Here is a 13,043-nt window from a genome sequence, read left to right as displayed (position 1 = left end):
AGACTAGACACAAACACGAGGGAATAGGCTCTATATTCGACACTATATCACCGGAGTAATTCAAATGAATATATTTTACGTTTCGAAAATCATAATTGTCTAACGCACGTGTGTTGAGTATATTTAAAAATTGAAACTGTTTATAATCATCCAGAATTCCAAAAATTATAATTTTATTAGTAAAATTTTTACTAACTTCTAAAGTCTTTTCTTGAACGACACTTGCAAAAGTTAATAACAAAATACAATAACTGTGCATTTCAGTATTGTAACTGTTGTGCTGGATATGCACTCGAAAGCATAAATAAATAATAATAATAAATTTAGAATAAAATTGGTTTATTTCATTACTTTAGTTATTTATTGTATAACATTTATAACAGTTGCAATTATTATTATTATTATATCAACTATTCTACTTTTATTACTGGCCTTTACACCCTACAAAAATTTCTGACGACGCACTCTCTAAGCCGTATGATAAAATTAAAGGGGCTGTGTTTGACTACACAATGTCGAAAAATATACATTATGCTGTTGTAAAATCGAAGTATTTCAATGTTTATAATTTATGTAAGCTTTATTTCAACGTGCAGAAGATCAACATTGTCTTGGAAAAGACTACGATTTTTCCGTAAATCTTCATCCAAAGGATCCGGGAAACTGCCAATCTTTTCTAGGTACCTTTGTTTCTCTATATCACTCAAAAATTTCAAGTGATCCATTTTGAATCCTATCTTTTATAAGAAAATAAGCTCTGTTACCCTCAACTCTCATAACTCAGTCTGGAGGAGGGTCATACTGGAAGGAGCAAAAAATTGTTCATCTTTACAGCTGTTGGGTGTTAAAATCGAATTTTGTGGGTTGGCGACACTGCTAATGCTAAAGCGCGCGATCAGATTGCAAATAGTGAGTAATAAGCAGAGGAATATTTTACGTTTAAATATGCTCCGTACGTAATATATGCCAAGAATTTTAAAGGAAATAGTTACACTTTCTTTCAAAATGCTGCGCACTTAACTTGGAAACATGTGAATGGAAGATCGAGCTGTTTAAATACGTAAATGTACTTTATTTATCAAAGTCACATCGGGTTTTATTTTAAGTTTTAATTTCCACCTGTATGCCTCTGTGCTAATCTCATTGATGATAATGAATAAATCATAAAATAAAATACCATTTATGCACTATCGTGTATGCACCAATTTTTTTTAAAATTTTTTTTTTCAGTTCAGTAGTGAATATAAATACTTCCATACAACTCCTTGTATATTCCGAAGTTAGGTTAGGGTGGTGCTTCTAGCGATATGATTACGGTGCTATGTGCTTTCAGTGTTGTTTTATGTGCTTTGAGTAAGCGAGGATTGCTTGGTGTGATTGCCTCACTATTTCCACATTTATAAACAACATACGAAAGTCATACATCAGACAGTGTCATCTTAGGAGTCCATAACTTGTACAACTCATTTTCATATAATTCTTTAAAATTAATATTTTCTGCAAACTTAAGAATGCATAAATTAGTTTATGTAAATTTCGAACATATTTTCATGCTAATTGTCAGTATCCCAAGTCTTCCTATAAAACTTGTGAAAATCGTTACACAATTGGAACCTGAATGTTTCTACCCATTATTAAATTCAGGTAACAGTTTCATATATCGGAGACTCATTAAAATCGGATATTTTGTGTTTCGCATGGTTCGTACTTGCCAATTGTGTATTGCGGAACATAGTTCAAGGTGCCATTATGCTTTTTACACAAAAAGAAACACAATTTTTCACATAGAGAGTATTTTTTTTATTCCTTTTGTCGCTTCCTTAACACACAATATGGTGGACACATCTTGACTACTGTAGTGTGTATGCAGTGTTTCAAACCTTCTTAACCGAAAAATACCTACTATTGTGTTTGTTACATGTGCAAATTGTACATTATGCACGGGTAGCTGATGGATAGCCTCACAAACCATTCCGATAAGGTTAGGTTAGGCAAGCATAGTTAAAAGAGGGGCTGGAAACACTGACAGAGGTTACGCCATCAAACGTATGCAGCATCCGGTTCACGTAGGGAAAGCAATGGCAATTGTGCATTGATGAGATATTTCTCTTGAAAAATACATGATTTCCCGGTCACATAGATTCCACGATGAAAGAAAATACCTCGACGAACGTTGGAAACCTTAGAGAAATTCATTTCCGTAAGTAGTTTCGGAACGAGTTTACAATACCGGACCACTCTCCAATTTCTATGAAATTTCGCCTACTCACTAATTGTGAACTCCTAATCACGAATCTGCATGTAATAATTGGCGGTCAAGTATGGAAATCGAGAAAAAAATGAAATAAACTATGTTTTCTTAACGTAACGTAACCCTACCATAAGAACAATAGCTCCACGGAAGACGCCATTTTCCCAACATGAAGAAATCAACAGGCAAGATAAGGTATAGTTCTCTTAGCTAAAATATTAATTTTTCTTTGTATTTATGCTAATGGAACCTAACCTAACAGGCCTAACCTAACCTCGTAGGCATTCCTCGTCTGTCGTCAACAAGATTGTTGTGCGTAAAGGAAGACCATTAGCTAATTAATTGCGAAAGAAAGATGGTTCCGAATTGCTGTGTATGGACAATCACCGTGGTAAATCGCAGGTTATTTTACAAGTTGTACACGTAAATGTACAATTTTAACAAGTGACCGCCAAATATGAACTACAGATACGTCAACAGAACACCGAAATTAGTAAGTAGGCGAAATTTTATAGAAATTGGAGAGTGGTCCGGTATTGTAAACTCATGCCGTAGTTTCTTCTGTAAAAATGAAGAAAAGTATCTCCGATATATGAAACTGTTACCTATTTTGTTTGATGTATACCAGACGTATGGCAGGATGAAGATCCAATTTGAAAGTTTCTAAGTAATTGATAAGTGCTTAAAGTGTGTAGAACATGAATTTGTCATTTTGAAGGTACAGGAAGCAACAATTATACTCCCCCCCCTAAACATGCAGAATCATTACTTTGAAACATTACATTTTTCACTATCATATGCTAAATTTTAGACTGATGCACAAGTTAAACCACTTCCATGTTAACAAGAAACATTAGCAACCGTAAAATTTAAGTGCTCTAGACAGCCAGTGACTATGTACACACACACACACACACACACACACACACACACAAAATTTAAATTTGTATTATGTAGGTTTTAGTTTCTTTATCATTTTAATATTATACTCTTTCCCTGTTTTATATTGTCACACAATTACTGTCAGTTTTCTCTTACAGGTTTGCTGAGGAGCATGGTTACTCGTAGTCAGCATGTCTATCAGTCATCTTTCTCAGACTACTGTGAAGCTAATAGGTAGCTCCCAGATTATTACATCCATATCAGCTGCAGTGAAGGAACTGCTGGAAAATGCACTAGATTCTGGAGCAAGTTGTGTCGATGTGAAGTTGGTGTGTGGAAAGTTTTGTATTTTTATTTTTTATCTCTCTTTAATAATTCTTGGATTAATCACGACAATGAGAATGGAAGAAACACAGTGAACCCAAGTTCTGATTGTTTAATTCTGATTTCATCATGGTTCAGTTTCTATTTATGGGTAAAAATTTACTATCCTTCGGACACCTCTAATTTTTTCGTTTCGTCAATTTTTGACATTCGTACTTACGTATCTGCTTCGCGGAACATTCCTGAAGGTGTATCAACGTTGTTTTTATGAAATTTTAACTATGTTTCCTAACCTAACCACGCGCCAATGGTTCGTGGGGCTAGCACCAATGGTTCGTAATTATTTCCAATTTCTAGATGCTGATACTAACACGACACCAAATTTTAACTATGTTTCCTTACCTAACAGAACTAACCTATCCACGCGCTAATGGTTCGTGAGGCTAGCTATTCTCCGTCAGAGAATTAATTTTCAACAAACAACATGAATTTCAGCTATGAAACATTCCCACATCACACAAAACACCTTCCCGATGTTCGACAATGCTACAGGAACTTATTACGGTAAGTAGTTTCTTCTGTAAAAACAAATAAATGTGTCCGAAGGATAGTAAACTAGTACCCTTCTACCATCTAGGTCGTGTGTGTGTGTGGTGCGAAGGCGTTTCATAGTTAGGCGAGTCAGGTTTAGGGCTCTTAGTAGTTAGGTTAGGCAAGTCAGGTTTAGGGCTCTTAGTATTCAAATAACATGTCTAAATGCTTTTGTGGTTAGGTTAGGCAGGCTAGGTTTAGGGCTCTTAGTTTTACAGTAATTTCCCTAGATGCTTTCAACATCTCATCATGTTGGTGCTTGTCTTAAGCACAAACCCTTTCGAGTCTCGTCTCTGCAGTAGTGCAGTTTAATGGGAAACAGGTATATTTATGTAAGGTACCTTTTACACCATCTTCTTGCCGATGAATATGACTTTTTTGAACTTGCAAACAGTGCTAATTACTTTCACAATATTTTCCACTATTCTACGGTACTTTCTCTTTCATTTGTGTATGAAAAATGCAGTGTTGATGGGAAGCGTGAATGCTTGCATAAAGTACTTTTTACGTCTTTCTTTTACCTCAATAAATTGCACTTTTTGGAACTCCAAACAGTGGTAATTACTTTTAACAAGGTTCAGATTTACTGTAACAATCATTTCTACAATTCTGCAATACTTTGTTTTTCTCCTATGAAACTGAAAAAAATCATTAGACATTTGGAACAATTACCACATACATCAATGTCTGACTAGGGTTCGAACTTGGGACCTCTTGCTTTGTAGCATGTAATATAGACCATTCTGCTGGTACGTGATACATGAACTTCAGTCAACTTTAGGTAATCTGAAAAGTTTTGAATACCTACTGTTAAAGTGCTTTGGAGATGTAGGGGGAAAGTATATGGCAATTTGTTTTATATTACTGAACAGTTATCTTTAAATTAATAATAAAAAAGTATTATGTATCAATGTTTTGAAATATATTAAATATGCATTCGAGAGAAACTTGACATTTTTTGAAGCAAGCATCTGCACTGCTTTTGCAGTGGTTAAGTTTTGAAAATAAAATGGGATAATATTAAGAAGTTTCATCACTACATATTTTTAAAATGTGTTAGGAGAGCCAAATGCCATTATTGCCTTTGATATGGGTGGTACTGGATTTCAACCATGCAGACCCATGGAATTACAGTAGTAATCCAACATTGCAAAGACAATTAGGGAGCCTCTTGACAGAAAGAGTAGTGAATTGCGTACAGGAAACCAAATATTAATTTCATACCCCTATTTTTTTTTTTTTTTTTTTAATATTTATGTATTCTCTCACAAGTAAAATGTACCTGAAAAACTTCCTGAGGCTTACCTGATGGTTAATTATGCAGAGGTTCTCTTCTTATTTTAGCTAAGTTTTGACAGCTAATGACAACACTTTACCTCAGTCCCTGAAAGCTTAGAAGCCTATCCAGAACTAGCCTCAGTGATATCTTAAGAGAGTCTCTTCATGTAATGAATCTGTACGAACTCTCATTCATAAATCATTTTTTGCTGGCAGTCTATTTACGCAGAGTTTTCATCAGATTAAGTGAAAATTATGATAGTAGATGTTTTCTGTAACAGTATGATGTCAAATATTTTTATCTCAGTATGGGCTTAGAAGATCAATAGTTTGATCTAAATGAAGGCCTTCATGAGGCATAAAATACTAAAAGATGATTATAAAAGTCCTTAGAAGATCTAAGTTGAAGTTGTTTTACTGTTATTTTTAATAGTTATTGGGGGAATGTGATATGCCTAATATAAATCTTACACATTTATCAAAGAATGGGTGTGTGTGATGTTATTTGTTAAGTAATAGTTGATCTCTTTGGTTGTATACAGAATGATTTATTTTGATATTTAGGAGAAAAGTGGCATGGAGAAAATAGAAGTGAGGGATAATGGCTCGGGTGTCAAGAAGAATGATGCAGCCTGCATGTGTCGTTCCCATTATACATCAAAAATCACTGCCTTTGATGACTTAAGTAAGTAACAGGATTTTATGTATTGAAAATTAGAATAATTTTGAGTTGCCTTTGTCAAGGTGTCTTTTTCAAAAATAATTGGCAACTGAAAACAATCTTGGTTTCTTAATGCATTTTGTTAGCTCCACCAAGAGAGCTGTTTTTAAATAAATGCAAGGAAACATAAACATATGTATGCTTAACACAGTTGTTTTATTCATGTTATGTGACTTTAGACACAGTATTAATATACACATGAAATGTGCTTATGTATCTGCATACTAGTATATTTATTTCGATTTAGTTCTAATGTGATAACAGTTGTCACCAAAATTATTTGAATTATACAAACTGGTATTCGGATATGTAAGCAACTTTCGTGTATATATTAATAGTTGTTTAATATATCTACGAAATCTGTCTTTTCCTATTGCCAATGATATCGGAGACTCAAGAAAACTAGGAAATTAATTCACTTATATATTAACAAATGAAGTTTTGGACTCCGACTGCGGGATGGCATAGGTTCAAGTCTGCCTGGGTTCAGTCTCTGGGTTCTCGGCATGTGCATAGAACCGGTGGCAACCCACCATCGTGAGGAAATTGGGGAGCTACGAGTGAGTAGCATAACCTGGTCTCGGAAATCTCCTAAAATGGCTGGGGGTTTGACGTGCTGACCCCATGTGACCCGATTACCGGTTGAAGATCTCCCCACCTCTAGGTAGGATTGTGGGAGGGAGACTGGCAGTCAGAAGATCGGCCTAGGCCCTTCAAGGACTGTTGAGCCACAGGTTATTATTTTTATTTATTAACAAATAAAGTGGGTCTTATACTGGCTTTGGTCCAGTATATTTCTCAAAATTTGAAAATTTGGGTGTTATGCAACCAATATGTTTTTTGTAAGATATTTGCCTCTTACATATTCATACATTTTATTTTATTTTATAAGTGTAAAGATGGCAGCTTAAAGTTCTTGTGAAACAGGCATAGAAGAATCTATTAATAACCATATACGAGGTGTGACACAAAAAAAAACGAGACTGTTCCAAAAAAGTGAGTGTACTTACAGAATCAGTTCTCCGTGATATTATCACCTTCAAAGTAGTTCCCTTCAGCATTCACACACTTCTGCATTCGGTGCTGCCATTGCTGGTAACAATGCTGGAACGAGGTTTGTGGAAGGCCCTTCAGGAGATTCTCCGTTTTAGCCTGAACCTCTTGAACTGAGGTAAGATGGGTTCCCTTTAAGTAAGATTTAACTTTAGAAAATAAAAAAAAGTTGCAGGGGTTCAAATCAGGTGAATAAGGTGAATGCCCCATCACAGTAATGTTTTTGCTGGTCAGAAACTGCTTTACAGATAGGGCCGTGTGAGCAGGTGCATTGTCCTGGTGCAACAGCCATCCATCACTCCTCAACTGTGGCCTCTTTTTCCTAATTTTTTCACGAAGTCTCGTGTTGATTAACAGTCTGACCATTGGGAACCCACTCAATCATTATAATTCCCTTAATGTCGAAGAAGACAATTAACATTGCCTTGAATTTTGATTTTGAAATTCGTGATTTTTTTGGTCTTGGGGACCTTGAAGACTTCCACTGCATCGACTGGCGCTTACTTTCAGGGTCATAGGTAAAAATCCATGTTTCATCACAAGTTACAACAGATTCCAACAAATTTGGCTCGTTTGCAATGCGTTCTAACATGTCCACCAGTGGCGAAGCTAAGGCATAAATACTGGGTAGGCTGAAAAATTTGCTTATATTTTTTTATACAGCAGGTCCATGCGTCGATTCTTCTGGGTTGTAAAAGTATCAATTACTCTTTCCTTGAAGCCTTGATCAATAGAAAGTTCTTTAACCAGTTTTTTTTCAATGGCTATTGTACTGAGAGAACTTAATCTTTTATTTTTCATTGAATTACGGAGATAATTTTTTACTCTCTTGAGGGTGCTCATACTTCTTTCGGAGGAAGCTGTTGTAACAGGGAATATCAAGACCAACTTGATAAGTTGTGTTACTTCTTTGTAGAGTGTTTGAAGATCATTGCTTGAATTTTAGAAGGTCTGCAGGAGATAAATGCTTTTCTTCATCAGCATAGATATTCTTTAAATCATTTTCTAATCGTTCTTTATTGAAAAATGGATACGTGGACAGAAGGTTATTTAATTTCATCACTGGAAAATGTCGTTTATATCGCCCAAAGCTATTTTGGTCTAGCAATTCAACAAATTTTATCTTTTCAAGATCTCCAAAACGTATTTCCATTTGTACAGTTAGTGCATCCAAGATTTTGTAGGTTAAGCATTTGAGAGCCACGAAGTCTTGTTCACTTACATTTATTGCACTGCAAATCCTCTTAGAGTTTTCAACACATAATTTCACAGTATTTTATTTTTATAACATAAATACACTATGTGCCACACACACACACACACACACACACGCGCACGCGCATGCACTTGAAGTAAATTAACATTCAACAATGCAGCGCGTGAACGATGCACTTTGCTAGAAGCACAACGGGTTGGTTCTGAGGCTAGCCGCTTTCACCCAGTGAATCGGCAGTCCTCTCCCCTTACCCTCCCCTCACACCTACACACAGCTCACGCTGTAGCTGCCTTTTAAACGCGAGGCTTTTGACGAAAAGCCTCACAGTTCGGACCGAACGCGCTCTCTCTTACTGGCCTGACTGACGACATATCTGGAAGGATCGGCGGAACCAAACGTTCGGATTACATAGTTTAATTCGTTTTAACGAAACTTGATTGTTACAGGGTACAAGAACATTTTAATTTCAACATTTTTTGGGTAGGCTAAGCCTCAAAAGCCTCATAGGAGCTTCGCCACTGATGTCCACACACACGTCTTTACGGCACTGTTTTTGGTCATCGGACAGAACTTTTGGAACAACCTTCGCACAAATCTTTCTCATGTGTAATTCCTCAGTTAAAATGCATCGAACAGATTCCCTATCCAAGTTCACCAACTCCGCCACTGCACGAACACTCAAGCTTCGATCCCCCCAGATCACATCACGAACTTTGGCAATAGCTTTGGTCTGTAATTACTGACCTTGGACGCCCAGCACGTTCATCATCTTCCACACTATCCCTTCCCTCAAAAAAACGCTTATGCCATTCAAACACACGTGCACGAGACAAAGTTTCATCTCCATAAGCCTCGGTTAACATTTGAAATGTTTCCATGGCTGATTTCTTCAGTTTCACAAGAAACTTCATGTTGACTCGCTGTTCGGTTTTCACATTACACATTTTTCCGGCAGAATGCAGTTGCACGTGTTCACTCACTGACGCAGTACTCCCAACTGGCGTGACCGCCTTTCGTCTTCATTTTTGATATTCTTATTATTAGAACATAGTCTTTGTGCTCTCAGGAGATAATTTTTTTTATCTGAAATAAAAATAAAACAGACTGCTTCTTTTCACAGTTAAGTTGCTATATTACAACAATGTAACATTGACAACATCCATTATATAAGGGATTCTTTTTGTTTAAAAAATTGCTAACCATTGTTATAACTATCTTTAGTCAAAATGAAAATAAATGTCTGATGAAAGGAGCGTCACAACGAAAAACTGTTTTCTTATGTTTGTAATAACTGTAAACTACAGGAAAATAAAAACTTTCTTGCTGAAGATTTCCCTCCTAATAAAGTTTAAAGCAAGGATTTGAAAATGTATTACCTATGAAATTAATTTGATTACTATTGCATTATTTTAATATTATTTTTCTTGCAGATAACCTGTACACATATGGATTTAGAGGTGAAGCTCTTGGTGCACTTTGCAAAGTAGCTGATGTGGCTGTCACAACAAAAACATGTGAAGATGATGTTGCAACAACATACAAATTTGACAAAAATGGTGATGTTGTCAATGAAAAACCATCACACTTACCACAAGGTGAGTTTCTGTTGATTTATTTGTGGAATGTTAAATATCATGTTCATGGGAAAAAGTATTACTTTGCCTTAATTTACTGCTATTTAATATTAACCACTTCCCTGGGGCGACGTTCAAGAGAAGTGCGACCAAGAGAGAAGTAATCTATATACAAATGCAACCGGAAATTCGTATCATTGTAAATAATGCAAACTATATAAAGACTTGCCGCAAAATAAAGCTGAGGAAAAGAAAACAATCTGTATATATACTCTGCCACAAATAAAGATTCCATATTAGGTAAGGTTTCTCCCTGCATAAAACACCATGCTTTGAAGGCACATTAGGGTATGTGGGGGTAGGGCCCCACTACATATTCTTGATCTCTGCCATTTTTGAGGTGTTGTGATCAACATTATGCTCTGGCTGCCTTTACCCTTCAGGGTTGCCCCAGGTACCCATTGATTCGAGGCTGTGTGAGCCCCAGGGCCACTTTATGTAGGGACTAGGCCGTTAAAATTTCCCATAAGTACCTCTTGGACTCACACAGGCTTGTGGCAACCACGAAGTATGGTGCTTATCACCTGAGATCGAAAATGCATGGGACCCTACCTTAGTTTCTTCCTACACACCTTCATAATGAGGTTATTCACTTATTTTAGGGATAGGCCAATACCGATAAAGTGCCGATATAAAATTTACTGATACCGATAACTGATCCTACATAAAATTCCATTCATTGACCTCCTTAATAAATGTATATTACCAATTAAAACAAGCTTTTGCAATTTACAGAAACTGCATATTAAGACATTTACTTTTGTAAAAAAGTGCACAATGGAGATTGTCTGTTTATATTTTGTTTGTTCTAAAAAATACAGGAAAATGGCACAATATTGCACAAGACTGCAGCGGCGTATACTCTGGGTCATCTAGGTAATCGCAGATGACCCGGCTGTATTTCTCTTCTTTTTTTAAAAATATATATATATAAATATACATTTCTTCGCAATATTCTTCCAAACCAATTTCGATGCATACATTTCTTTGCTTCCAGCGCGCGAATGCTTCCAACCGTTTGCCGCTGAATGTCCGGGAACCTTTCTCCAGCCGGTGGAATGACTTCAGGGAATCTCACCCTGACGTCATTCTTCCCGCTTCCCTTACAACCCTTGGCGAGGAGGGAGGAGACAGGAAAGAGGGGGAGGAAACACTGCTTCTCAGGCGCGGTGATTCCGTGCCCAGGGTAAGCTCCTTCTTATGAGAGTCCACCGGTCGCACTCTCAACCTTCAGAGCCTTTCCCGTTCCCTCCGCTGAACTAGGGAAAACATACCCGGTAGAGTGCGAAGAACAGGTAAACTGAATAACATGGGCAAACCAATTCTACGCTAATTTTCACTTTACATTTGCTTCTGTCTTGCTGATTTCTGTTACTTGAACATAAATTGATCAAAAGGAAAAAGCTTAAATATTGAAGATGAAGCAAACTAAATTCAAAGCTTAAGCAATTAAAGCACCTATATGCATGGGCGTCCGGAAGGGGGGGCAAGGGGGGGCCGTGGCCGCCCCCTGGAAAATGAAAGTCAACCAAAAATTATATATTTGTCACATATAATTTCATTTCAGCCACAATAATATGTGTTAATTATTGCATGAATATGATAAATTCAAATTTAAGCAATGATTTTTGAGGGAACAACACTATTATTGGGGAAAATGTACCTTGCTTGCACCCCTGGAAAAAAAAAGCCTTCCTTGCCCCTCCCTGGAAAAAATCCTGCGGACGTCCATGCCTATATGCTGACTCCCCCCATCCTTGTATTTACAAAAATAGTGATTGTTTCTCCTCTCTAATCTTCAAAAGCAGCGAGAATACTTCTTTCACGGAACTGAATATTTTTTAAAGGGAAAGATATCAAAAATAAATTATATATATATATATATACAGGGTGTCATTTTAATGGCGCCCACGGACCACAGATTCGTGTAGAGAACATCAAAGCAAACAACTTTTCTCAGTAACATTTTTCTCGTTGGTGCGTCATTTCGATGCTACAGCCGTTCAAAAAAGACCGTTTTGCCGCCTGGATGCTGGCAACCCAACACAACATTTGATCGTATCTGTGACGTCATTTCCTGCAGCGAAACGGCACACGGTAGGGTTGCAAGGAACACACAAATTTTGTGAAAAATGACAAACTACCAAACACATTATTAGCTGTAAAACGAAGCGAGAAACACGTCCAGTAAACCGAACATCATAGCCTACCAGCCAGAAGATCAGCAATCATCTCAGGGTAAGGGGGAAGTCACCCACGATATGAGAAATGGTAAAAACGTATTCAAAATGAAGAGTCAGTATCGGATTTTGTCTCAGCCTACATGTCAAATATCAACAACAATAACTTTTATTGTACTTACAACTTACATGTGGCTGTTTACGCCCAGCTACATGTCAATTATATTTGCAGATCTCGTTGCAAGGTTGATATCTACAGGTTTGTGTCCAGATGCCTTGTGGTACTTTGTGCTGATAACGGAAGTATCTGAGGTTCACGTTGTTACATTACGGCTAACACACGTACAACCACAGTAACAATCTAATGATGAATGATTAGCGAATATACTGCCCTGTTCAGAGTTGCAAACTATTACATGTGTATCCGGTGCGTAGATAAACACAGTCGTCGGAGAGTTTGTTTTACTACTATTTATATCCCTGTATTTTCAACCATTTTTGTCACTTGCCTAATAATGCCCTGAATATACAATATATTATGTGTTGCTTACCTTTGGAATTTTTAGTTCTTTCATTTCTATTTTGTCATCTGTTCAGTGTGTCACAGACAACTAGTATCAGAAGGACGAAGTGGATAGACTAAATTGTAGATGCCAACTTGGTAACTAGATTTGCAAATATTTGACATGCAAGCTGATACAAAATTCGATATGACCACTTCCACTTGAATTCTATTTTCTTTCTACCATTTTTCGTATCGTTTGTGTACTTCCTGTAAGGTTACAGAACGTGTTTTCTCGTTTTGTTTCACGGTACATAATGTGGCTGATTGTAGCTATGTCATTTTTCACAGAATATGTGTGTTTCTGGCAACCCTGTAACGCATCGCTTCACGACGGGATATGACGTCACA

At 36.8% G+C, this 13,043-nt stretch overlaps 1 protein-coding gene across 5 annotated transcripts in view; it reads left to right on the top strand.

The window, feature by feature from the left end:
- Positions 1-662: 662 nt before the first annotated feature.
- Positions 663-13,043, top strand: part of LOC146003976 (PMS1 protein homolog 1-like) — a 69,064-nt gene continuing 56,683 nt past the window's right edge. Inside the window, exons 1-4 of one of the 5 annotated variants that reach the window (XM_083142544.1) lie at positions 663-680; positions 3,292-3,462; positions 5,891-6,011; positions 9,747-9,911. In XM_083142544.1, coding sequence (XP_082998670.1) covers positions 3,325-3,462; positions 5,891-6,011; positions 9,747-9,911 — 424 coding nt within the window. In that variant the 5' untranslated portion in view covers positions 663-680; positions 3,292-3,324. The other 4 variants (XM_083142520.1, XM_083142528.1, XM_083142512.1 and 1 more) reach the window with 4 other exon arrangements.

This window comes from Lepisma saccharinum, chromosome 1 (genome assembly GCF_977018435.1).
Source record: "Lepisma saccharinum chromosome 1, izLepSacc3.1, whole genome shotgun sequence".
In the NCBI taxonomy this organism is placed as follows: domain Eukaryota; kingdom Metazoa; phylum Arthropoda; class Insecta; order Zygentoma; family Lepismatidae; genus Lepisma; species Lepisma saccharinum.
This window is presented reverse-complemented; position numbering and strand designations above follow the sequence as displayed.